The 27,817-nt window shown below is 41.3% G+C and overlaps 1 protein-coding gene across 4 annotated transcripts in view; it reads left to right on the top strand.

Annotated features, from left to right (window-relative positions):
- The window catches only part of IL17REL (interleukin 17 receptor E like), a 49,330-nt gene that overhangs the window by 12,717 nt on the left and 8,796 nt on the right, over positions 1–27,817 (top strand). For 2 of the 4 annotated variants that reach the window (XM_077338288.1, XM_077338287.1), the window contains exons 2-13: positions 6,543–6,570; positions 8,978–9,127; positions 10,081–10,190; positions 13,271–13,385; positions 16,331–16,375; positions 18,055–18,194; positions 19,464–19,535; positions 21,968–22,022; positions 22,805–22,968; positions 23,730–23,774; positions 25,352–25,409; positions 27,176–27,321. In XM_077338288.1, coding sequence (XP_077194403.1) covers positions 6,543–6,570; positions 8,978–9,127; positions 10,081–10,190; positions 13,271–13,385; positions 16,331–16,375; positions 18,055–18,194; positions 19,464–19,535; positions 21,968–22,022; positions 22,805–22,968; positions 23,730–23,774; positions 25,352–25,409; positions 27,176–27,321 — 1,128 coding nt within the window. Of the gene's footprint in view, positions 1–6,522; positions 6,575–8,977; positions 9,128–10,080; positions 10,191–13,270; positions 13,386–16,330; positions 16,376–18,054; positions 18,195–19,463; positions 19,536–21,967; positions 22,023–22,804; positions 22,969–23,729; positions 23,775–25,351; positions 25,410–27,175; positions 27,322–27,817 lie in introns of those variants that run through there. The other 2 variants (XM_077338289.1, XM_077338290.1) reach the window with 2 other exon arrangements.

Genomic DNA, 27,817 nt, shown 5'->3' with positions numbered 1-27,817 from the left:
TTTTTCTGGCTAAAGGTCTCAAGTTCAACTCCTGATACTTCTAGCCAAAACAGGGCTGGGGAAAGTCCCTCTTTGGGACCTTGGAAGAGTACCTATCAGAGTAAACACAACTGGATTAGAAAGGACACTTGTTTGGCTAGATTTGTAAAGTACAGATATTTGATGGAGGCATTGGAAAGAGAAGAAAGAATAAAACTACAGGAACATACTACATGCAGGAAACTTTTACAGGTCGCTTAAGCATAGGGATCTCTTAAACTTGTCCCCCCCTCACCATCAGTCTGAATACAAATGCTTACCATCCCAGTCTTTCTACAGGCTAGACAACCACGACAACTGTTGGAGGACCAAAATGTATACCAGAATGGGTGCTAATAGAACTTGCCTAGTGTAAGTCCTGATCCAATTAAAGTTAGGCCTTCTCTCCTACCTCCATGAAAAGATCTCCATTGATATCTGTTCTTCTTACCTGATAGATGGCTCTTTCTCTCTCAGGGAGTAAAAGTGCTGCTAATTTCCAGTTTGCCTTGTTTTTTGCCTTGCTAACATCACCTGTGGCTATAAGAAAGGAGCAGGCCACTTGGCAGGAGTTATCTGTTTGCATAGACAGGTGATATACTTACATTTTGCAGGAAAAAATGCAAAAGAAGCATGTATGTTGTGAGGGCAGTATGCTATTTTGCCGTTGCATAGGTCCTAACAGTTCATTTCTGACCAAACTGCCTGGTAACATCTAGGCTGGATCTCTGATAGCATTAAGATTACTCTTTTCACACCTGAATGTTATGGCGACCATCTGGTTTGAGTCATTTGTCTTCCTAGTTGCCCTGACGCTGGTATATCAAAGCATGTGCTAAATATAAAAAGCTGGGCATTTTCTTTGTTTGCCAGATGCATTGTGGGATCCCTTCCAACCATAAGGGCCTTGCTGGAATAAACACCAGATTTGGGGAGAAAGGGTACAGTATTTCCAGAGATAATAGGACTTTTAGACTATGCTCACCCCCCAGTTAGGTGGGGGAGAGAGACGGTTAGGGTTTTTCCTTGGAACTCTTTCAAGATACCTTTACCTAACAGCCTTGTACTGTTGTAACCTTAGCATGTCTTTTCAAATACACTCTTTTTACTACTGCTTGTCGTCAGTGTGATTCTTTTGGCTCTCAGTATCTGTGGGACCCATGAACGGGGCAGATGAGTTTTGGCTCTTCCACCAGGGTAAGCAGGTGACCCAAACATCCTTTCATATGTATCCTTCTGAAAGCATCTTGCTTGAGGTCACCGTAAGTTAGCTATGACTTGTGGCACATAATACATATATCTTCCATGATAGAGGTTTTCCTTATGAATCTGGGCTGAATCTGCACAGAGCTTTTATTCCAATCCCAGGTCAATTCAGTCCCTGCGGTCGGCACTGAATGCGATTTCCATTTTGATTTTGGATGATTTAAATTTTTCGTCTGCAACATGCATGATTGATCCGGAGTGACCCTACCTTTCCCCTGTGATATCCTGGAGTGGATATAACCCTCAATATTTGAAAAGCTGCATCAGTAAAGGTGCAGCTCTCTGCTTTTCCCAAAATAACTTGCTGCTGAGCCTCCAACACTGTAGAAAAGCCCTGATTGGCGAGGATGTCAGTTCAGAGGTTTCCTCGTTCCCTTAAAAGGGAAGCCCTAACTTCTCTCGGCAGAGATTTTCCTCTTGGATTTATTCCCCCTCCTCTGCTGTCACCAATCCTCTCCCCCTCCCTTCAAGAAAAGAAAGAGGCTCCTGCTGAGCTTGGTTCCCCCCCTTCTGAGCTTCCATAATCACATGCAGAACACTTTTCTGTTTCAATGGGGGGGGGGTAAAGGAAGACCCAAGTTCAAATTGATCTGAATTCAGCAGGATCCACAATAGAATAAGCAAATTAAGTGCAGAATCAACCCTGATGAAGTGGGCTCCAGCTGGTGAAACCTTATGCTTCAATACATCAGTTAAACTTTTTAACTTTTTGGGTATTTTTGTTACATATGAATTTGTAACTGCTGTTTCTTGTTGTTGTTGTTGTTGTTGTTGTTGTTATTGTTATTATTATTAGTATTATTATTGTATTTATATCCCACCTCCCCCCGAAGACCTTTTCATCCCACTACCCTAGTATTATTAATATTATCTCTATAGTCAACTTGGTGTAGTGGTTAAGAATGGCAGCTTCTAATCTGGAGAACTAGGTTTAATTCCCCAGTCCTCCACATGTAGCCAGAAGGATGACTTTTGGCCTAGTCTCAGTTCTCTGAGCTCTCTTAGCTTTACCCACCTCACAAGGTGTTGTGGGGAGAGGAAGGGTAGGTGATTGTAAACCACTTCCTTCAGGTACTGCAAAATGGGGTACAAAAACCCAGCTCTTTCTCCTTTTCTTCTTCTGTTATGCCACCTGTGTACACATGACTTCAGGGTTCATAGGTTTATTCCTTGTTTTCCGATGGCAGGCCCTCTGGAACTGATCTCCATTCTGTTTCACTGTGTTCTCTGTGGCTGCATCCACCGTCATTTACAGCAGGCTTTTCCTGCACTGACAAGACAATCCTGCATGAAATGATTGCTCCAATGCAACGCTAGCACCATATCCAGTAAGGTGTGTCTGTAGTCTTCAAAAAAAGAGGAACAGCAGCATGAAGAACTAAATACAAAACTTGAAATATAATAGAAATGTGTTAGATCCAAATTTAGAATACATGAACTTGAAATACTACCCAACATTGCTGCTAAGCAAATATATCCAATGCTTTCTTTACTGTCTAGTGAAATATGACCTTATTCTTGTTTCTCCTGTACCAGGAAGTTGAATCTAAAATTGGGGAAATTCCTAGAGCATCACCACTGATGCTTCCACTCCATTTTTTCCTTATTCCTTTATTGATTTGTGGAGTTGCCCAGTATTAGCTGACAAATGGCAAGCCTAAGACTGAGGAAAGCTAACGGCACATCCTGAGCTTTATTTCATTTTTAGCCTGCCATTGCAATGGATAGTTGCATAACATTGGATAGTTGTGTTGGCATGCTGAAAATGACTTTGCTCAGGATTTATTGCATACCAGTGGCAATCAAGGCAGGGAGAGTTTTCTGTAGACAGCCAGACTCAGGTGGGTTGGCCTGAAATCAACAAGCATTCTTACTTGCTTACTGTGGGCAGTCTTGTTGGCCCATAATTTTAGCTTTGCTCATAATATGAATATTAATGTGCTCTGTTCACTCATTAAAAATCTCTTGCCAATGGAGCTCAGCTCAAACATGCCACATTTCTAGCATTCTTCTTACATAAGGAATAGTTAGCAGATGGATTTTCTTATGCCAGATTTCTAGGGTGGCAAAGCTTTAGGGTAAATATGTGGCTGGGTAAGTCATAACAAGTTCTCTGATTCCATATTTTCTCTTTGCCTTAAGAATCTAGTCAGAGAACCATGTCATTCTCCTTACTCTACTCAGGATCTGAATTAACATTGTCAGACTTAAGCTTCTAGGCTCCAAATCTAGCAAGAGCGATTAATGTACAACATCAGATTTGCAATCCGATCTTAAATACAACTCCAGTCTAAGGATTTTAATGGCTCTAAAATGGGATAACCTCATTAAGATTGCCCTGTGATGTACACCTATTGGCTCTAATGGTTGCCAACGTTACTGCATGGAGGGACATAGAAAAGGCTACATCATCAAGTGCACATCCCTGCCTTGTAGTGGATATTCAGTATATTCTAGGTGTCTAAAGATCTATGAATGTACATGCTGGGTTTAGGGTTTCCAAATTCAAACTATTGGGAAGAATTCTGTAATAGGGATGCCAACTTCTAGGTGGAACCCGCGGATTGCCCTGGAATTACAGCTCATCTCCAGACTACAGAGATCAGCTCCCTGGTGAAAATGAATTTTTTCAAGGATGGACTCTATGGCACTGAGGTCTCCCTAGGCTCCACCCCCAAATTGGAAATTTCCCAATTTGGATCTGGCCACCTTATCCTCCATCACCCACTGGTGGCCAGGATGGACCTGGTAACCCTATCCTTGAGCCTGGCTTTCTAGTTATGTACTACAGTGCCCACACTCTGGCCCACACTGCTGCTTAGTAGAGCAGTAGGAAGAAATTATGTGTGTGTGTGTGATGATACTCTAGGGGGATTCTCTAGGAATCAATCTAGAATACTGCTGATGCTGTGATATTGTTTTCCCAGTCCCTGACTTCAAATAATCTTGCCCTCCTAATTAGATTTGCCAGCTCTGGGTTGAGAAATTCCTGGAGATTTGGGGTGGAGCCCAAGGTCAAGATTTGGGGAGGGAGGGTCCTCGGCAGGGTATAATGACATAGAATTCACAGTCCAAAGCAGCCATTTTATCCAGGAAAACTGATTTCTGTTGTCTGGAGATTTGTTGTAATTCTGGGAAATCTCTAGTCCCCATTTGGTGACTGGCAGTCCTTCTCCAAATATTGCCAGGTGGCAATCTTACCTGGAGTTCTCCTAGAATTGTAACTGATCGCTCCACTGCAGAGATCAGTTTCCCTGTAGGAAATGGCAGCTTCAAACTCCCCATGGTCACAAAAAAGCCCTGCAATTTATACCCCTTTAAAAACCCCAGTAAATAAAATGGCATTTCAGTACCTCCTAAACATTTCTGGAGACCATACGTCCCCTCATGCATTCATGGAGCCTTTCCCACAGTGGGAACTACAATGGAAAAGGAACAGGCTCTGTTTGAGGCAAGAGGGGATATCTTAAATGGCAGAACCACCAGTATGAAGCAGCCTGGTATAATGAATATCTCAAATATACCATATAGTACATGAGAGCAGAGCTGAGAAATATGGCACACATGATGCCTAGGTGAGACAAGCCAAAGACCGGAGAGGAGTTGGAATTACTGGACTACATAACTCAACTTTCAGGGAACTTTCAGTTGAACACATGAAGGTGCCTTTTACTGAGTCAGACTATCAGCCTGTCAACATAAGTATTGTCTTATTTGACTGGCATTATCTGTTCAGGGTCTCAAGGGAACTACTGCCAGATCTGTTTAACTGCAGGTAGCAACGACTGAATGGAAACTATCTGCATGCTCTGCTAGACCGATTATGCATGGTGGCAGCCACACCGGGTGCACACTGGCTGCCCTGGTGCAATGGCCCCACGTTGTATGCGCTGGGAGTGCAGGTAAGCGGCGCCAGCAGCAGTGGGGAGGGGATTGGGGGCATGCCCCCCCGCTGCATAATGGTGGGGAGCAACATGCTGCTCTCCCACCATGGTGGGGGCAGCGGGATGCCCCAGCCTGCTCTGCGGGGCCGAGCCAAAAGGCCTGGCGCTGCTGATTACGCATGGCACCGGCCCGCCCAGGCCCCTGCCGGCGCTCGCAGTAACACGGGCCTTCCATGGGCATGGGCCTCGGCCGGGACACGCCCATGCTGGCGGCAGCGGCGTGCATAATCAGGGATTTTCCCCAATGCTCTGCTGCCCCCAGCATGGGTGTTCCAGCCCGTGCATAATGGGTCCTACTGAGCCATAGTCCTCCCCTTGTAATGGAATTTTCACATTATTCAAATTAAGATGAATCAATGATCTATCACTGGATGATTCTTAGCTGAACATGTAAAGTGCCTGCTGAAGAGTATTGTGTCAGAAGTGATGCAAGATGATATAAAATTTGTGGGTTGGAATATTCCCCTGTTGCAAAAGGCTGCATCCTGAGGGAAAGGCTGTTTTCACCAAAGGAAACTACTTCCACTAATAGCATGGACCTGCTGGTTCCAACCTCTATTGGAATGGAAGCCCCAGAGCATCAGCTGCACAGAGAGTTGCTGAAAGCAGACTGTATTTAGACATTCAGTGGGATTTATTCTGAGCAAATATGCATAGACATAGATTATACTAGGAGGATTAATTTGTGAACATGATAGAATGGGTTATGAGAAGCTTGTCAATTTTCCATGTAGGCTTTGCAGTTAACATGTTACCATCTGGGCCTTCTCTGACTTCATCATTCCCACAGCGAATGATGGGAATTAGCAGGCAATTCATGGGAATTCCCTCATGGGAATTAGCAGGCAATTCATCCACACCTCCAACTTCTTAATGTATTATCTAAATAAATTTCAAATGCATTACCCTTCACTGATCCTATCCACATTTGCTTGGGATACACAGAACCCTATGCACATAAGACCTGCAAGTAGCAGAAGATTCTGGGGGATGGAGAGCAGTTCTGTACTTTTGGTTCACACAGAGTACTGGCCTGGCTTGTTGATCTCAATGGTCCCACTGCTAGTTTTTGATCTGCAACATAGTATTCTTCCAGTCCTGAAATAATGAACAAACATGCTTGAAAGCTGCCTTGGGTGAAGTTGCCTTGGAATGTTTTGGCTTACATTTAGAATGCAATTTACAGTGGTTTTAAAATTAAATTAATTAGTTATTGAGTAGAAGACTCTGACAATACATAATGACTGCTTAAGATTATATTTGGTCTCAAAATAACATTTTTTTTCATTAATAGGCATCTTAATTTTTTTCCAGGGATTTCTTTGCAAAACACAGATTTCCAGTGAGTATACCTTTTCCATTATTCTTCATTTCTAGCAAACAAAATGTCTGAATAATTAACCTAATTTCAAAACAGGTTCCCCAGAAATTCCCTTTGTGCCCGGAGGTATTTTCAGATTCAGCATTTCCCAAAAGGTTTATGATGACAAAGACACGGCCTTCTGTTTGACATAACGCTTTTTAAAAGTGTGGCTGGATATTCATCTAGAAATTAACACAACAAATTACCTTCCTGATGTGGAAGCAGAGCCAGGAAAGCTTTGGCATGAGACCTCTGACTTTGCAATCCAGTTGCTTCTCCCTAAACAAATTCTTGATAGAACCACCATGCAGATTTTGCACATTTCAAATTTCTTGCTGTCTTATAAAATAATTTTCATATGTGTTAACCTTCCCAGGTCCTTTGCACATCCATTTTTAAGCACAGATGCCTATGCTTATCTATCCTGGCAAATGCAAGCAAGGGAGGATTCTGGGGATGTGGGTGCATTTTAGGGTGTTCTAGTCAGACCCTGTTGACCTCCATGTAATAGAAAGTATCCCTGAACACACCAAAGTACCTCCACATGTTGAGGAGACCACAGGCAAGTTTTATTTCAAAGGAATGCATCTTTGAACTTTTCATTGGAGAATACCTGATGGAATACCATGAGTTCCAGTTTTAAAACCACCGGAACTTCCTATAATGCACTGGGAAAAGACCCAGAAATAGCAAGTTGTGGCATGTAGCACAATGAATAATATTGATGTATTGATATTCAGATCTGCTAAGGGACATGTCCAGTTGTGCACCCAATAATCTCATCCTAAGTAAATGTTTCTAAGGAAATAAGATAATGTTGTTGTTTGGGCAGGACCTTTGTGAGAGGTATGCATTCTCAGAGAAATGTAAGAATATTAGCATAGTAGTAGTTTATATGAAGCTCTGCCCCATAGTTTGTAATAAAAACACTGGAACAGAAATATTATAAACATAAAAACTACTATGCATTGAGCCCAAAAGCTTTGGAGGACTATGGTGTTCTCTTGTGTAATGCTGCTTTCCTTTGGGAATTAAAATATTGAATTCCATCAGTTTATCATTCACATAATGAACCCCTAAAATTGTATTATTCACTCATTCATAAAATGTTTATACCATCACTTTCCAGGCAGTGTATGATCCAAGATAAAACAATCCACATGGATTAAGATAATGCTTTAAAAGAGCCAGTGAAAGTCAGTGTGGTGTAGTGGACAAAGTATGGGATTTGTGAGACCAGGGTTTAAATCCCCATTATACCTGGGTAACTAACATGACTATTCTGAGGATAGGAGGTAGAACTCCAAATGGGGAAGGCACTGCAGAGCTACTTAACTGGTCTGTTAAGGGACTCCTGACAACAGGGACTCCTGACAACAGGGACTCCTGACAACAGGATTTAAGATGATGGCCTCAGTCAATAGGTAGGAGGAGGTGGTCCTTCTGATATCTTGGTACTGGACTCTTTAGGTTCTTTATAGGTCCAAACCAAATTGCACTTGTGCATTGGTTGGCTGCAAGTAGCTACCCTTATTCACTTTCAGCGTGCTTTTGCAAATGCATTTTCTTAGAGGGCCAGTAGTGGCTAAAAGCAAGCCCTGTACAAAACAGTAAAATCTACTTCTAAGGGGCATTGAAAGTACATTATCCAGCATATGCAGAATGCTGAGCAAATAAGTGCTTTTTAAGGTGAGTCCTTCCCTCTGACTGTGAGTCCAGTAGTGCACCTGTGAGGCAGAACTTGTTGGGTGCATTATGTAGTTACACCTTTAATACCTGCCAATAGGCTGCAATTACAGTCCTAGTTTTAATGTCTTTAAATCAGGAGTGGCCAGCTGGTATCATCTGACTGAACACAGCCTGGGAAGCAATTTGATTCTGTCTCTCCAGGACATTCAGTGTTAATCAAGCTGTGGCAAATATTTGTTTTCAGGAGCTGGAAAAGACAGATAGGATGTTGAATTAGAAAGTGGGTTGATTTCTTCACCTCCCTTCATCATACATGCTCCATGGCAATGTAATTTTTCTGGCTAAGTGGTAACAATTTTAGTATAGAGCCCAAATATGAAAAGATGAGGTTATACAGCTTTCTGGCTTCCAGTTGTATGGGTAGCAGACTAGTTTAAATGAGTTACTGTGAAAATACAAAGTCCCACAGGTAAGAGCTTTTCTCCACTAGAATCACATTTCAATTAAGCCTTGGTTGTTACAAACAAGAAACTTAAAGTGACAAAGCTTCTCCTGGGCTATTCTATTTCCAGCTGAGAGTGGAAATCACATATTCTGTATTTCCGTGAAAACAAGCTTTTAGGAGTTTTCTTCTTTCAAATACTATGTTTCTACATTTTCACATTTATGTATATTTACATTTCTTTTATATTCACAGCTGGTATTTTTAACAGTTTCTGTCGTCCGACTCCTGCCTCTCTTTCTCATGCCATGCTGAGAAGTATGAAGCTATGGACTGCAATGGAATGTACAAGTGGACATCAATGTTCTCTTCACTTAAGCATTAAGGGAACACTGCACCTTCATGGTTAGTCAGAAGATTACCTGGGACAGGAAGGGGATGTGGCTCAGGGGCAGGTGATCTGCTTCACAAGGTCCAGATTGAATTCCTGATATCTCCTGTTTAAATGACCAGGAAGTCGATGTGAATGATCATGACTTGAGATCTTGGAGAGCCAGTGTCTGAGTAGACAACACTTGTTAGACCAATGGTTGGCTATCAGTTGGTCACTGTTCTGGATTAGATGGACGGCTGCTCTGATCCAGCAGGGTTCTTTATTTATCAAAGTTATATGCTGCACCCACTCCCCCAAACTGGATTTGGGGTGGATAACAGCATATGAAATACACCCAATTAAAAACAATGCAAAGATCTTCTAAAGTTCTCTTATGTTTTAATGGTCTGGCTCAGTACAAGAAAACTTAATGACTTCAAGTCTGGGTCATGGCAAAGTCCACTGCTGCCACTATTTTGGAGGAGCAACTTGAGTTTCACTACTTATATGAACAAGAACAACTTTTCCTGATATGGAGGCTGAGTAGATCTTTGCTTTATTGGGACAGAGATGGGAAAGTCCCTGCAAACATGAAATGATGTCGTGCATGTGGATTCAGCTACTGAATGGCAAATTGCCAAGTCAGCTATGATGAAATCATCTGGCGAGCATATTGTGGCACAGCATATGTATCCTTTTACAAAATTTCAATTACATTTTATTTGTCTCCTGATTTGGTGCACCACAACACAAAAGGAGTTATTATGGTGCTTGTAATCCACTGAGTTTTCTCAGAAAGATGACACAGAAAGATAGCCTGGAGAGTGTGCTTTTAATCTCCATGATTCATTCAGAATGCTCCTTGTTTCTTACAAGAAAGGCCCCATGCTGTCAGACATGGCCAATGTGCTTTCACATGTAGAACTGTGCTTTTCTTTGAAAATGATAACATAGCAGAACCCTAATTTTTCTTAATTACTTTCAGAAAATGTGCGTGGAATGGAAATCTGCTTCCTCTCAGTGAACACTCAGAAATCCCAGTGTGTGAATGTGAAGGTTTCTAAAAACATACATGTAAAACCTCCTGGAAAGAAGGTAAAAGCTTGGTTTCAGTATTGTCAAATTGTTAACACTTTAGAGATTTTTGGGAAAAGCTAAGATTAAATTAGCATACTGTGTAAACTGGATCCACTGGGCCAGGTCACTAAAGGTCACAGGCATAGCTCTTGCCTTTCAGTTTGTACCAAATGGCAGTGGTGGAAGTGGTACAAAGTGCAATCTGGTCATAGCTGACATATGATGAACCTATTGAGTTTTCAAGGCAAGAGGTTAGTAGAGGTGGTTTGCTGTTGCCTGCCTTTGCATTGGTCTCCCAACCAAGTATTAACCAGGGTTGACCCTGTTTGACTTTCAAGAGTTAATGAGATTGAGTAAGCTTGGATCATTCTTCTTAGCTATGGGTTAAGAACCAAGGGCCAAGATCCTTTTGATTCTTACCCTGTGGGTTGTACCAAATGGGCTTAAATACTTGCAAGCGAAACAGAAACTTAGTCTAGATTTTATATATATTGGCAAAATATGTTCCCAAGAATTCCCTTGTCTTGGAAAGGGATGAATCCATGCAGTGGTTGGACAGCTCCAACCCAGGTGCAGCTGGTGGTGATATGTGAGGAAGCAATGGGTGTATCTTCCTTGGCTGACAAAGCATTTTGAACCTGCCCTTGATTAATAATGTTTACATGGATACAGGAAAGGCAGAATTAGAGGGACGGGATGATTTACCCTTCTCACTTACACATTCTTGCTTATAACCTTTCCCCCAGCAAGTTTTCCTTTTGTCTCTCCAGAGCCCAACCCAGTTGGACCCCACTGCTATTAACCTGTTGTTACCTGCCCTGAGTTGTCCAGAGAAGGAGGGGTTATAAGAGTAAAATTATCATTATTAACCTGTTTGCAAACATATCTGTCAGCATAAAAAAGGGGGTACATGGGTGCTGAAGGTTTGCCTGGAAACAAGAATGGACTTAATCTATCAGGAAATTTCCTGGTGGGCCACTGCTTTAGAAGGCCACTAGTGGCTAAAAGCAAGCCCTAGCAACTCTGGTAGAACTTCCCTTGGCTCTGAGTCCTAATTGGTGACTATAATTCATTTCAGCTCACCAGTTATCCCCTCTTGTGCTGTTGTCAGCAGGAGAAAGCCAAGGGAGAGGTAATGCACATGGTGGGTGACTATCTTGTAGTGCCTCAGGCATTGCTCAGTTTGGCTTGCTCCAGAGTTGTTTTCATTCACTTTTCAGTGCATTCCTGAAAGAACCTCTTATTTGACTACATCAGGCAGTTCTTGAATCTTGGCTGTTAGAGATCACTGAGTGGTAATCCCTGAGAGTGTGCCTGATGGCGCCCAGAAAGTGAGAATGAAATTATTTAAGTATGATCCTTGGCACTGACAAAAGAGGGCAAGGCACTTCAGTTTAATCATTCTGTTGGCCTGTTGAAAGATGACACAGCTTGTATTTGCATCAATATTATGAAAGCACAATTATGACTGTACATGCGTGTGGGCTGAGGCTGTTTTTTGCCAATGTCCTCAGATGACTTCATTTAATTTTTTCAAAGATGCTAAGAAAATGATTATATCCCTTCCAGCCAAAATATCTCCTTTTTTAATCTGACAAATTAATTAATTGATATTTATTCTTATTTTGACTGAGTATCTTTCTGTCCTATGCAGCTGATCCCCTTCTAGGCCAATTGACTCTAGATTTAGAAGAGAATATCTGCTTTGGATTGCATTGCATATTTATGAAAAGCTTCGTATTGATATGTTTATATTTCTTTTGAGAGTCATGCTGATTTGTTGCTAGAAATCAAGCAAGGAGATCAGCGATTTCCATACGGAAGCAGTCTTCTGCTTGTCTTGCCTGCGTGAAAGTAGTTGCATATCTACACACACATTTTCCTTGCAATGTGCATCTGGGCCCCAGTGAATTGGTTGGCTGAATCTTTGGAGAGCATATGGGGTTGTACCACCATAGCCAAGGATTAGCCAACATATACCAGGGTTGCTGTATGCAACCAATTTATTGTAACTAGAATTGAATCAGGAATGGTGCTCATTTATTTATTTTATTTCTTATTAGATCTCAATGATTATCATCCAGACCTATTAAAATAAATAGGAGGCTTTAGATGGCTCCAGTGACTGGTGCTCATGTAGCATCATCTAGTCTTCTGTCATCATGATATGTAGAATTCCCACTCATACAGGTGGTCTCATCAGAGCAGGGCTCCCCAGTGTGATGCCCACAGCACCCTCCATCTCTGCTTCTGATCTTTAGAGAGCCAGTGGGGCTTTTGTGCACTAGGGCTTCTGAATGAAAATCCTATTGGCTCTCCAGATTTTTAAAAGTTGCTTCAGAAACAACTGTACCACTGCACAAGGATCTTCCCTGCATTACTGTGCCTGTTTATTTTAAAATTCTGTTCAACCGAATTTCTGCCTGAAATGTTGAAGAGCTAGTGGATGGTGGAGCATTGTGTGTGTGTGCATGGAAACCCTGGCTCTCACAGGGAATTGCTGGAGCAGAGAACCGACTTATTTTATTTATTTACTGATGCCTTTTATTACCCCACATTTCTCCCTGATAGGGACCTAAGGTGCCTCAGGGGGCTAAATAGCCAGCCATTTAAACTAGCACAAACAAAGCAAACAAACAAAAAGCCCTGTCCCTTAAAGCTGTAGCTTGAACCTAGTAGCCTGGGCTGAGAGCCACGGGCTAAGAGCCAAGAACTCTCACCATGTGTAGGATTTATAGACAGGAAGGAGACGCAGCTGAGACATTGTGCAGCTGGCAATTATTTCCTTCTTAGAGTTGTACCTCTGTTGTTCTTGAAACAGAAAGTACTTGGGCACCAGTGAGCATTGTTAGATTTTGCATAAAGAAATACATATATTCTTAGGAATCTCCTCCTGGAAAAATCCAGGAAGTTCTTACCTTTGTATATCTTCGATGATTCAAAATCACGACGTGCAGTGAAGCAGATAGCTTTTCACAAGTTTGAACAAAGCAGTCAGTGAGAACTCCTCAGAACTGTCCTCTCTTGTTCTCTTTTTTTGTTATCTTCTTGCTTGGTCTGGAAATCACCTAATTTTTTTACATATGTACTCCAAACAGGTGAAATTGCAATATAATTGCTTTGAAGTCAGCGCAGGGCAACATGTCTACGTGACTATGAAAACAATTCCAAATTACTGTGGAATCCAACTGAATCAAGAGTATTATGTTGAAGGTAGGAATATATATTGAGAGGAAAGTTTGTCTTGAGCTGCTCATTAATGCAAAAATGAAGACTCACATTGGCCAGGAAACTGGCATGTTCCCTGTGTTATCTATAAACCTAAACCAGGGGTACTGGTGTATGAAGAGCTACCCTATCAATGACCACTAACCAAGAGAGCCACATGACTGCCTTGAGTGCTGCCACACCAAACACACAATACAGTAAGATACAGCTATTAATCTTTTAATGAAATGATTACAGTTTAAATTATCAGAATGTTCATCTTGGGTTATCTTCTCACATCACTAGTGAACCTCATGCACCTGGAAGGAGGGGATGGGCTTCCCTCTTGGCTTTCTTGCTCTCTCCTTAGCAAGAGGCACAATAGGTCGGGGGAGAGATTGCCAAGGTGCCAGGAGGAGGGCCAGCCGCCTATGGAGAAAGCAGAGTGAAAGCAGCCTTCCACCCCTCTACGGCTGGCTTGCTGTTCCATGGTGGTTTCACTCTGTTTCCTCTGCAGTCAATTCTCTGTCCTTCTGGTGGTTGCTGAGATGAGAGCTCAGGGGCTGCAGAGAAGTGGGGAGGGTGGTTGGAGAACACAGGCTTTTGACTTTCATCCTGCGATGGAGTGGGTGGGAAGGAGGTAGCCGATCCCCAAGCAGCCTTTGGGAGATGTGGGGGTGAGTGGGAAAGAGGCAGCCTACATACCCCCTGTGGCCTTCCCAACCAAGCTTGGGCTTTGGGAGATGGGGATATGTGAGAAGGAGGTAGATCCCACCCCCCAGCCTTCCCGGCCTAGCCTGCCATTTGGGAGATGGGGATGGATAGGAAGAAGGCAACCAGTCCTCTATGGATTTCTCCAGCCAGCCTGGCTTTGGGATTAGGAGGAAGGGGTGGGAAGGAGGCAGCCCCCTTATGTTCTTCCCTGCCTGACTCAGCCTTTAGGAGATGTGAGGGGGGCAAGAAGGTGGCAGCTCCACTCTGCAACCTTTTTGGCCCAGCCTTTGGAAGATGTGGGGGGTGAGAAGGTGACAGACCACCCCTTCACAGCCTGCCTGGTATGGCCTTTGGAAGATGTGGGATTTGATTGGAATGTGGGTACAGTGGGGACCTATGTAGATACTTTTGCATGGGGTGGGTTAGGAGGGCATGTGCTCTTCCAACACAGCTCATTTCTTGAGAAGAATTGATGCCTTCCTTCCCTCCTTCCTCTTTCTTTCTCTCTCTCTCTGTCTCTTTCTCTCTCATCCTGTCTTTCCCTCTTTCATCTTCCTGAAGGTTTCCAGGCCACCACCTGGAAGTTGGCAACTCAGCTAGCTGCATATGGAGGAGGACTCAAGAATCAAACTTAGCTCTTGAGATTAGTCTGCTACTTTTTAACCACTTCAACACACTGGATCTCAAGATCAAGCAGGGAGTGGGGTGTGTGTGAGGAGGCCCAAACCCAGGAAGGTCACAAAACAGGTGTATGTACTAGCACCCATTGTATTCCTGGGTGCAATGGGCTTTCCCTCTAGTCTCTTGATCTAAAGTTCAAATATTTCTGGAGTTGTGTTCTCAATTAGTATTGATATTATTTGTTATTTTTAGTATTTTGGGAGCTTTGATACTTGAAGACTATGAATTGGGGTCCAACAATCATAAAGTTGGAAAAGGCCAAGAAAATTTTCACCTGCAATGTTGTTGGCGGATGTTGTGATTTATAGAAAGAGAGGGGATCAGCAGTCAAAGTTTCCTTGTTTTATTTGATGTCCTTGATGATTTTCTCACAAAATGACCTCAAGCAGTACTCTGGAGAAATAATATATGGTGACTTATGGAAACCTCATAAGGTTTTCAATGCAAGAGATGTTTAGAGGTGCTTTGCATTTGCCTGTCTCTGCATATCAATCCTTGGTAGTCACACTTCAATGCTAACCAGGGCAGAGTCTGCACTTACTTTGTTTATTCCATTGTCAATCCTGTTGAATTCAGATCGCTTTGAACTCGGATCTTCCTCTTCCCCCTCCTCCCCATTGAAACAGGAAAGTGTTCTGCATGTGGTTAGGGTAGTTCAGAAGGGGGGGGGGAGCCAAGCTTTCTTTCTTTTCTTGAAGGGGGGGGAAGAGGAGCCAAGCAGGGAGCCTCTTTCTTTTCTTGGAGGGGTGGGGGAGAAGATCGAAAAAGGCAGAGAAGGGAGAAAAAATCCAGGACCGACAGAAGTTGAGAGAAATTAGGGGCTTCTCCTTTAAGGCAAGTCTGTCACATGACCACCAGGGGCCAATCACGGGCCCTCTACCACGGAGAGCCCAGATTCAAAACAACCTGGTTTCTCTAATCCGAATCTTGAAATATTGAGCGTTAAAAGAACTCCAAGATACCGCACAATAAAGATAGGGTCACTCCGGATCAATCCTTCTTGCTGCAGAAGGAAATTTTAAAGCGCCCCAAATCCAAACGGAAATCGCATTCTGTGTAGAGGGCAGGGACTGAATCGACCTGGGGTTGGAATAAAAGCTCCGTGCAGCTTACACCCAGGGCTGATGCTGCTTAAGGTCTGAGATATGAGGAGACTGGGCTAGTCTGGGCCATCTAGGCTAGGGCATTATAATTCATTATAACTGAGCAGTGGTGGCTGGCCAGTCTGGTCTGATTGGCAGTGGATTTCCACGATGGTCATTCAGATATGCGGGCCTTTGGCTGTGAAAGGTTATGACAAACAAAACGGAGGTAAAGAATGGGGCAAAACACAGCTTCTCCTTTTCTGCTGGTTTCTTCTTATTAAGTCTGAAGAGGTCTTTGTTACATCTAAAATTCTATCCACATATGCATCCTATCCTGTGATCAGAAGCCTGCTCTTTTTATATAGTACTAAAAGGTATCTACTGGTGCAAGACAGGCCTCAAGAGGATAGACAACAGATGTCCCTCAGAAAGAATGGTTATCTAAAAAAATGTTTTTTTTTTTTTTTGTAGATTGCCAAAATAGAGATGTGGGAGAAAATATTCCAAGCTGCTTCGGTAAGCTGAGATCAAGGAGGTATAAATTACATGTAATGTTTTTCGAATATTGTCATTGTTTATGAATTCAGCTAATCTGTGGTAGACTCATGTTTTGGTAAATCAGGAATGCTGGATGTAGGCTACATGTTTGGAAGGCTTCAAGCAGAAGCAGACTAGATCAGGCTTTCTTAACCAGGTTTTCGTGAAACTCTGGGGTTTCTTGACAGCCCTATAAGGGTTTCCTGAATGGGTTAATTATTTTTAAATGTATTTCAAAAACTTGTTACATATTTATCAGGTGATATAGCCATATATGGTCATGTCACCCTGCCTCCTCATAGGAAATGATGGACCTGGAGGGATGGGAAGGAGAAGGGACCTATGTGGGCATGTGCACAGTTATGCTTTCCAACTAGATTTTTCTCAATTGCTCCACTTCTGGAGTTTGTCAAAGCCTGAGGAATGTTTCAGGGGTTTCTTGATGGTAAAAACTTTGAGAAAGGCTGGACTAGATGGTCATTTTGTTATAAATGTTCAGGCTTTGGATATTCTGCATTGTGGCTTGCCATTTGTCAGCTAGAGGTGGGAGATCTACTGCTCCCACTCCTATTGCCTACCAGCACTCTGGGGGCTGGCAGGAGGCAAAAAAAGGATAAAAGCTCTTACATGATATTGTCATATTACTTCCAGGGGAAATATGGCTATGACTCTGCCCCTTGAGCTTCCTCCAGTTGCTTATTCATTGATCAGGGCTTAAACTAGATGGCCTATGAGCCTCTTTTAAACTGGAAATCTAGTCAACATTGTGCTTGATGTGAATTTTCTCACACAGAGTACTCTTTCTGCATACTAGTTCTTCTATTCAGCCCACAATCCCAGGTTCTCATTCTAAAGCTGCCTTCTCGTCTTTTGACATCCTGACATATTTTCTAGTGAAATGAATGGGAAAGAATCATAGCACAAGGGCCATTTCTGACATCTCGATAGATTAGTGCAATGAGCTCTATGTGGGTTGTCATTGAGCAGTGGTTAAACATTTTGACAGGTACAGATTGCTGCAACTTATGTGCTGAGTGGAGGGAGTCAAAAGGACTCCCATCTTATTCCACCTACACTGTTTCTGGGCACAATTCAAGGTGCTGCTCTTGCTCCTCAAAGGGCTATGTGGTTTGGGACCAACATACTTGAAGGACTATTTTACCTACTCCCTTATGAATACACCTGACATTCTGACGTTAGGTGTGTGGCAACCTAGGAGAGGGCATTTTCGGTCAAGTCACCAAAGTTTCCTTTAGCATTCTTTCAGTGACTCTTCCTTTCTAAGAAATATTTTAATTGCTGTTTTATGTCTTTGTACAAATTTAAACTCTGCTTTAATTTGTTTTAATTTGTATTAATGTGTTAATGTGTGCTTTTTGGGCAGAGGTAATTTAAATAGTTTTAAAATGTGATTGTATCTAGTTTATTGTAAATTGTTTACCATTTTGTTGGCCCTTATAACAGCAGAAAGGTTGGATATATTAATGTATGTCAAATAGGGAGATGGTAATTCAGTGATGTTACTAGTGACAGAAATCAAATGAGATTTATATTCCTATTGGGTCTGGAATTTTAGGCTTTTAATAATTTTGAACAACATTAACAAAAGTACAAGTGGGAATTGAAGGTAATGGGTTCATTTTGAAAAAAAATTTCAGCTAGAAAATTGATTTATGAAGTGGACAGAGCACGACACACCATATTGCTGAATGTCTCCAGTGTGGCCCAGAGCGTTGATTATTATGTCCGTTTATGCCACCAGCGGTTTATGTGTGAGGATGTGGGACTGGTCTCCTTGGTAAGTGCTTACTAAGTACTAAAATGGTTTATGGAAATGATTAATCTAATCTGGTAATCTTCATCTCATGGCTTGGGATCCTCAGGTGGGTTGTAGAATCCCATCTTCTGGTTTAGTCACCCCAAAAGAGCTGCTACTTTTATGTCTCTTGGAAGCAGCCACTGAGTACTGAGCAAGAATATCCTGTCTTTTTTTCTTTTTTTCTTTTTGCATCAGTACTGAGAAGGGCAGCAGGGTGGTGAGATGAGGTCACCCAGCTCTCAAGAGGAATCTTCTGTAGCTCTGACCGTTGTGTTTCTGGGGGGTCTCTGACTCTGCTGCCCACACTCATGGCCTTAACACTTCAACAGCAGAGTCAGAGACCCCCCAGAAACACAACGGTTGGAATATACAAGATCTGCAGTGTGAATGATTCAAAAGCATATGAAGGATATCCTGCAGAGGACATTAGAGGAGATGTGTATTTAGTATGGTTAGAATAGAAACTTCCTGATATATTTTCAAATCATTTCCTCCAGCATCCCGATTGGCTCAGTTGGAGACTTCCTGCTCCTTTGAGCATACTTCCTTCCCGCTTGGCTCCAGAACAAATAGAATGGAACAACAGTTAAACAGGACTCTCTCTCTCTCTCCTCTCTTTCTTTTACAAAGTTGATTCTCTTCTAAATAAAGCTATTTTATTCTTTTAAGCATCCTGGTGCTCTGCTCTCTTACATATTTAAACTCTGCCAACAATAACTCTTTCTGGCCCTCTTCCTGGTATCACAGGGTTGTGGCTCAGCAGATCACATGTTGCAGTCTGCAAGCTTAAATGGGGTCCTGACTCTGAAAGGACTGCAAACCATGGATATAAGTGAAGTCTTGGGCTGACGTTTTTTGGATTTTCTGCTGCCTGTTTTTTGTTTGTGCCTTTGTGGCATTCAGCTGGTGACCAGATGATAACCAGATGGAAGGGATACTAAGGCTGCTGTTCTTTAAATAGTTGTGTAGAAGAAAGTACTTAATCAGGGGCTGGAACAGCATAGAGGCTGCTGGTTCAAATCTCAACTTAGTAATGAGCTCACTCAGTGAGAGACAGGTCCTTCTGTCTTTCCTTTGCCCCCCTTATCTGCAGCATGAGTAAGGATGGAAAAATAATGCTGGCCTATATCTTGACCAGGTTTTAAGGATATTGTAAATTGTTTGTAGACTCAAGACAGATGGCAGTGTCTAAAAATGAACCAAACATACAGAAATACTTGACTTGCTGCTGCTATTTTACAATTTCAGATTCAAAGAAATAATCTGGTAAAATCAATTTCTTTGCCATTTAGCCAGCTGCTTCCTTGCCTGTGCATTGAGGTAAGTATTTTGACATGTTTTATTATGCTGTGTAGTTTGGATTTAAAAGGGTGTTCTTCCTTAAAAGGATATTATGATTTTTCTAAAATCCCTAAATAGGAACCAAACAAAAAACATAGTGCTAGAAATCTTCCCAGAATCATGTGAGACACTGGTTCTGTTTTACCATCCATTTAAGTCCTAGATTGTGCGAGGAAAATTCCTAATGGAATTCCATAGATCTAGGATTCAGGGGAAATGTTTTTGAGATCAGAGGTTTCTGATGAAGGCAACTTTGGCTAGCCAAAGCTCATAATCCAGTCCTGTTGATCTCAGAGGTCTTATGGGACTTGAATCTAGCTGAGAGCAGAGGGAACATTTTCCAGAGACCAACATCTCTATTTTAGAAATTAAACCCTGGCCAACATCATCTTACATCTAAATCATTTTGCAAAGATTTTTGATGTACCTGTGGAGATAGGAAAAGGATACTATTAAAATGATTTGGTTTAATCCCATGAGGAATAAATAAAATCAGCAGACGCCCCCCACCCCCATACTACTACCCTTGGAGTTTAGGAGACCCCCAGGAACAATATAGGGTATGATAGGTGATGGGAATGGGAGGGGAGAATTGGTAAAAATAATCACTCTTCTTTCTTAAACTAGAAATACATGCATGCTAAAAGGAAACAAGCCACCAATGAGATCAGGCTCACTGTGTCCAGTATGCAAAGTCGACAGGTCTCCCTTTAATTTTTAAAGTAGTTATTGATGGTTCATGGACACTTTTTTGAGGGGATAGCTTATTTAACGATTATTTAAGAAATATAGGCATTATTTTTATACTCCTTGAATATGCAAGGAGGATACATGGCTGTTTTTATTGAAAGTTTTTTCAACCTATTTGTAGGGCAGAGAGAGAGAGAGAGAGAGAGAGAGAGAGAGACTGAAATTAGCTTTTCTATAGGCAAGGGACAAAAGTGAAAACTTTTGCCTGGGAGAGAGCTGGCTTTGAAGCACCCTGGTCATGTGGAGTGACATTGCTTTGGTATTTTAAAAAAACTGCTCTTTTCCACCTTTTTTTTCCACCTTTTAAAAGCATCCGATCACCCTACTCTTTTATCATGATGAGTATTGTTCAAATATTTAAATCTATCTAGCATTCTTTCTTCTGCAAGAAATGTACCTCATTGAGAATGCCTCAGGCAGTGCTTTATAGTAGCGATCCCCAACCTGTGGGCCGCGGACCACATGTGTTCCTTCAACTAATTGGAGGTGGGCCCCAAAGGACGCCTTCCCCCCCCCCCCCGGCCCTTTACTTCATCCCCCCAGCCCTTTACAACACACTTCATTGTTGTGGTGTGTCTGTATCTTATTTTGAAGGGATGTTTAAACATTACCATAGCAATCAGAGAGCGTTAGGGCAGTGGTTGAGAGTAGAGGAGTAAACTACCCCCCCACCGGGCCTCAGTAAAAGGCGTTGAGTGGTCCCCGGTGAGTGGTCCCCGGCGTTGAGTGGTCCCCGGTGATAAAAAGGTTGGATACCACTGCTTTATAGTATCCTAAGTAGCGTTACTTCAGTGGGCTTCAGTACTCTTCTTGAGCTTTACTGCCCCTTCTGGTTTCAAAAGTCAGTCTCAAACCACACCAGATCAAGGACCTCTCAGTTCTTCAGATCTATTTCCCTGTTTGGGAAATTCTTTCTCTAGAAGATCTATCCCCTTTCTGTAGCTCAAATGGGAGACTTTGCCTAACTACCCATCTTCCTTACCAAGATTGCCCTCAGTCAGCACTCCTCAGCATTCAGCTCTCAGGTCCTTCACTGCTTAGTTGATGCTAATTAATCAGATTCCTTGGAGCAGCCTGTCACTCTCTGAATTAACCCTTCACAGACAATTAACACTACTTCTGAGATTTTAAAGTGAAGTACATCACAGTATAATTCTAGTTTGGATTGTACTGTGGGTGATGAGTGAACATAGACAGGACATGAATGAAGATTCATGAAAAGGGACCAAGGGACCAAGCCCTATGAAGATAGGTTGAGGGACTTGGGAATGTTCAGCCTGGAGAAAAGGAGGTTGAGAAGGGACATTAAGGAGGAGGGCAGGAGGCTGTTTCTGTTGGCTGCAGAGGAAAGGACATGCAGTAATGGGCGTAAACAATGATATAGGCTAGATATCAGGAAAAATATTTTCACAGTCAGAGTAGTTCAGCAGTGGAATAGGCTGCCTAAGGAGGTGGTGATCTCTCCCTCACTGGCAGTCTTCAAACAAAGGTTGGATACACACTTTTCTTGGATGCTTTAGGATGCTCTGGGCTGTTCCTGCACTGAGCAGGGGGTTGGACTAGATGGCCTGTAGGGCCCTTTCCAACTCTATGATTCTATGATTCTAAAACAGTTTTGGAATGGATTGTTTAAACTAATGGGGAAAATAATTGGATTGTAGGCCTGGCCAGCGATTCCAGATGCACGGCGAATGCAGATGTGTCCCTTTAAAAATAGTGAGTGAAACATGTTTCTTGTGTTTTTGAATATTTGCTATAGACTTTGTGAATGCCAGCTAAGTTGCAGGGTGACTGGGTAATCAGATGAGAGCAAGTTGTAGAGCATCAGAGGTGGGCTTTTCAGTACTATCCTTATGTGCTTTGGGGCCAAACTTCCATGACTGGAACTCTGAATATGTAATTTTACACTATTTACAATTGCACCCAACTGGCAGAATATTTTAAATACCTCTTCAGTATATATTTTCAAAATGATTGAACAATTAATTAGAAGCAATTGCTTTTTGTGGGATACTGTTTTCGGCTTTTCGATATCTATCAAGTACTCTGAAGGTGGTTGTCTAAATAAATTTTGTATATAACAGGCACTTTCTTATCTTGAGTACTGTGGTTTCTTTATGCTTATAAAAGAAGAACAACATGCATTGTTTGGAGGGAACTCTGTTGGCATTAGGTTATGTGAGCAATGAGGAAGCTTCAAACTAAGTAGTTATCTTTGTTGTGGTTACATAAATTATGTTTACACTGTAGATGTTTACAAAGGATGATACCTACCACTTAGTTGGAATCATAAAATGTTAAATATTAATCATTTCTTGGGGGGGGGTTACACTAGCAGAATTTGTTTCATTTGGCATAACCCTGCCTCTCCTTCAATCATTCACAAATAGGCAATTCATGAGCATTTTGAGAAATATGATTTCACACCACTATCGTCATTGTAGGATGAATACTTTGTGTTTTATATTTTCCTCATTTTCTTTGTGTGTTGCCTTTAGATACCCAAGCCCTGTGGGATGACATTATTTATAATGCTATTACCCAAACTCTAACTTGGGAAGCTGCCTGTCCTATTCGTGTCAATGTCAGCCTTTGTAGGCTGATGAAGACAAACGATCAATGTGTTGATCTGCTGAACTCTTCAAAAATAACTCCAGAGAAAGTAAGTGCTGATGAGTATGAGTCTTTAGGTTTGGGTTCATTGTTCACTGCGGGTGAGATGAGGGTTGAGACTCGGGTTTTAGCCACTGCCACTGCTGTCATCTTAATTGTCTCTTTCTGTTGTAGATATGGCAATTAAAAATACAGAATGCATACTAGGATCTTGCAAAATGATGCCATGAGATAGCAACAGCTATTGTGAAAATTGCCAGGCAACCCCAAGCAATATTGCTGAGGTTTCCGTGAATTGTGTATGTGTGTGGGTGTGTGCAGAAGCAGAAAACAGCAAAAAGATGGGAAGAAGGGAGGCAGAAGCAGAAGAAAAAAAGGAGATGTTGCTGGGAAAAGGAGGGATGGAAAAGGGAACTGAAAATTCAGGATGTGGACAGAGAAGAGATGCTGCAAGGGCTGCTTAGAGAAGAAAAAATTAGAGATAGTGTAGAGAGGAGGACTGAGGGAAATATGATCTCACTTGTGAATCCTCAAGGTCCCCACAATTTTAACTCAATGTACCTTCATAGAATTAGTATGAAATTTCCATACCAATCATCCCATGTGATATGTATACACAAAATGGTCCCATGGTGTCTATATCTGGTATGCACCATGTTGAGTGAATGCTGTTTTCAGTTCAGTGAACAAATTCATACAATTTTAAATCAGTGAATAATCTTTTTAGGCCTTTAAAAATGTGTGGGATGGATCTTTGTCTTTTCAGAGGCTGCTGATAGCCAACTATCTAATCATTCTGTTTTCATTCAGGTAAAATATTCTCGTGTTGATGTGCATCCAAGGCTTTGCATGAAGGTACATCACTTCTTAATTGCCCTGATTTCTGTCCATTGTATTGGATTACACTGCAGTTTTAGGCTTATTAAAATTTTATGTCCTAGTTGATAGAATATGGAGGATGGGTTTGGTGTGCATAGGTGGACAGAAAACACTTCTCTCATCTCTTTTCTTTCTTATCATTGCTCATGGAAGTGAAGAAAAAAAGGCTCTGTCTTTATGTAAGATTGAGCATAATTTCTTTGGTCTGGTAGAGACTTATAACATAGGTCCTCTCTCCCTTCTTATAATTGCATAAATTGTGGGGGAAATATTTTATTAGATGTGTCAGATGGCACAAGTAAAACCTAATGCACTAATGGAACTACAGCATGGATTACCCATCCTCAACTCCCAGACCTCAATAAAGTATAACAACACCGCCCTCTTAATTTGTTACTGGTCCCCTTACAAGGCAAGCTATAGAAACCCTTCTCGCCTTCTCTGTCATCTCTGTAGTTCAAATGAACAACTAGGGTAATCACCATTAATAAAGTGCTAAGAAACAGTTTGATGAGCAGTTAAGAAAGCATCAATCCTATGAATAGTTTATTATTCTATTTGAATTATTTAGTTTGTCAGGAAGAACCGCCCAGTGTCAGTTTGGACTCAGCTCAAAATTCTGTGGATCACTTGCTATTTAGTTCAGTTTTGATTCCTCAGTCAGAAACTTGCATGAGTAATAATATACTCATCAGTCATCATCCTTTGTCCAAATAAACCTGCATTTTATTAAAAGAGAAATAAAAGCCTAGAGGGATTGTAATGAGGTGCTAAGTTAAAAACCAGTCTTTAAAAACATTTCCTATTGGTAGTAAAGAAATAGAACAACAAAAATCACAGGATGAAAATATACAAAAACGAAGAAAAATTGAAGTTTCTCTTTCAAGGCAGTTTGGGATAAGAGTATGAATATTCAGCTGATCATATCCTGCAATTTATAAATACATTAAAAGGGAGGGGGCATAAAACTCCACAGATCTAGTGCTGCAATGAAAACTTAACAGGTTTTGAAGTATAAAATATTAAGGGTTTTTAAATGTTACTATTAATTTTTACTTATACTTAGCATGGAGGTATATGCTTACATTATTATATAATTTGTATTTAGAGTATCACATATCACTGATGAAGATACTAAAAATTTAATATACCTAGGAATTTGTTTTGATGATTTGGAAAGTTCGAGAAATTGTTTTCCATTTGAATAAATTGCTATTTGCCATCACTAGCTTAAAACTCATTTCTTTTGCAATTAAAACTCAGGCATATGGAGTGACAAAATACCGAAAACAAAGTTTAATTAATTTTTCCCACTGGTCTAGGTTGATTCAACCCAGATTGTTGGTTAAGGATTTAATAAGCATGAGTAATTATCTATGAAGGACTATCATTTTGGTATAATAGGATTTTGGTATTAATCATGCCAGAGTATATCATATGGCAAAAGAGATGCAGATTTGATTCATTCAACCTTTTTGTGCCATTTTTCTGAAATTATAAATTCAGATTGGGTAAAAATTTATGCAACTAATCACTTTTAAAAAACATTTCAGTTTACAACGAAGCATAACTCTTGGGTTAGATGCCCGTTTGCTCATGGAAACGCCCAAGGTAAAACATTAATTATGGTTCATAATAGATTTAATGGATTTATGGTAACCAAAGCATAATGAACTGCCTATGTTTGATGGATAATTTCAAGTTCAGTTACTTTCAAATAGTTTATTGGAATGTTAAAAAGGTGGACTTTGGCAGTTTAACCATTGGCCAACTAACAGTGTTGGAGGTTGATGGATTTTGGTGGGAGAAGGGCTAGGTCAGGAGAATTCATTAGGAACATTATTAGAAGATAGAATATAGTATTAGAAGCTAGGTAGAGTTTATGTGCTGTTCCTATAAAAACAGTTAAAAGATAAAAGCCCTTCTGTCCCTAGTTATACATCTAAGTCAAATAAGAAACCTGCTTTGTAATTGTTATGTTTTTGCAGGCCCTAGCACTCCAGTAACTTTGTTCATACTGAGAGGGCTAGAGAAAAGGAAAACAAAATAACAACCAAGCCTCACAGCTTGGTGTAGTGGTTAGGAGTGCAGATTTCTAATCTTGTGAGCCAGGTTTGATTCTGCGCTCCCCCACATGCAACCAGCTTGGTGACCTTGGGCTCGCCACAGCACTGATAAAGCTGTTCTGACTGAGCAGTAATCTCAGGGCTCTCTCAGCCTCACCTCTCTCACAGGGTGCCTTATGGGTATTTTAAAGGAGAGAGTTTAAGAACCATCAGACTGGAATCATAATTTTCATTAGCATCTCTACAATGGAACAACATATATGTCCTCTATATGTTGAAAATGTGAAACTCATGGGATGCCAGTCTTATTCCTAGAAATTAGGCTCACAGAATTGCACTGGCTGTATTCAAAGCTCAGATGTTGATGCATGGGACAGAGTTGTGTGAGTAACTGGCCATAATCCTCCATACCACAAAGTTTTGAGAAGAAATGGACATTTGATTATCAGCACTGAGTCTCAGTGTCAAAGCAATTAGTTGGATCCCTCAATCTGCCAATAGAAGGCATTGATATTCACATATATTTCTCACATTCTATTCCTGCCCACCAGCAGTTCCACGCAACCCTGAGAAAGTTGATTTCCATGGACCTGAGATTTACATGGGATTCTGCTAATAAAAGAGAGTGGGGGCTATTTGTCTATATATTCCTTCCCCACTGCAGCCTCTCAGCCTAGTTGCCTATGCAGATTCCATGACTTAGTTGTCTAGGCATGGTGACTTTCCTGCCTCTAGCTGGTGACTTCTCTGGATGGGGGAGGGTTTGGGCAGCTGCTGCAGGGAAGGAAGTTTGTGGGCCACTGATTTCTTATCAGCTGAGTGACAGCCAAAGAAGACAGTGGGGTAGAGGCATAGAAGAGAAGCAGGAGCATCATGTGGGAACTCATGAAAACTTGGATATTCTGAGGAAGCATACATAACAGGTTGCTCTTTCTGTAAAATGCTTGGGACAGTAACTGATGGAAAGACATCCAACTGCTGTCTCAGTGTAGGATGAGGATAAAAAAGGAGGAAGATTCAGGTGGCTTCACTCTTTCTCCCCTTTTGGTCTGGGGAGGGGATGAAAAAGTGCTGGATGGAGGATAAAGTCAGAAGGCTGGTGGGGGAATATGGAGACTAACTCTCAGCTAACTGGGAATCAACTTTCCTGGGGTTGGATGAGACCTTGTGTGGAAGCATGTGAGAATGATGCCTGATCCCTGTGCTCACAGGTCATTAAATCCAACCTAATATAAAATATTGATAACAAAAGTATTCCTAATTCCTTTGGGTCATATCGTCAGTTACACTGATATATTTCATCTTGTTCAGCTTGGACAATGAAGGTCTCTACGACACAAGAACAGATACAAGTTTCCTTCACATCAAAGACTGAGGCACAATTTTCAGTTCTTGTTTGTAATGTAACTGAGTCGTCTTCATGTGATTCTACTGGAATACACCAGTCAATCTCAGTGGTTTGTGCAATTTTTGTTTCTCAAAAACTCCTAATTGCATACAGCATGCTCAAGGAAAATATATTTAGAAGCATAATATATTGTGTGAACATCAGTGTACTCCAGTTACAACTCAAGATATACTTTCTCATGGTTCAAGATATCTAAATAAAAAAATAAGACCTATGTAACATTGGATGGTGAATTTTATCTGATGTAAATTTTACCTCCCCCCCCCTCAAGTGCAGTATATTTTGTACTGCCCAAGTTACTGTAGAAAATCATGTAGATTTTATTACACTACTAGTTTTGGTTTTTCAGTAATTTGCTTTACACCATCTCATTGAGTTATCAAAGTTATATGTAGCTATAATAGAAACACTTATCTTTATGTTAGAAAATGCAGAACTGAGAAAGATGAAGTGGCTATGGATCACAAAACAAACAGTTTCATCATGTTTTCTTTATCTGAGAGACAAATCTCTGAATACCAGTGCTAGCAGCCAACATCAGGAGA

The sequence above is a fragment of the Paroedura picta genome, chromosome 5 (genome assembly GCF_049243985.1).
Source record: "Paroedura picta isolate Pp20150507F chromosome 5, Ppicta_v3.0, whole genome shotgun sequence".
In the NCBI taxonomy this organism is placed as follows: Eukaryota; Metazoa; Chordata; class Lepidosauria; order Squamata; family Gekkonidae; genus Paroedura; species Paroedura picta.
Note: the sequence above shows the minus strand (reverse complement) of the source record. Positions and strands in the feature narration are given on the sequence as shown.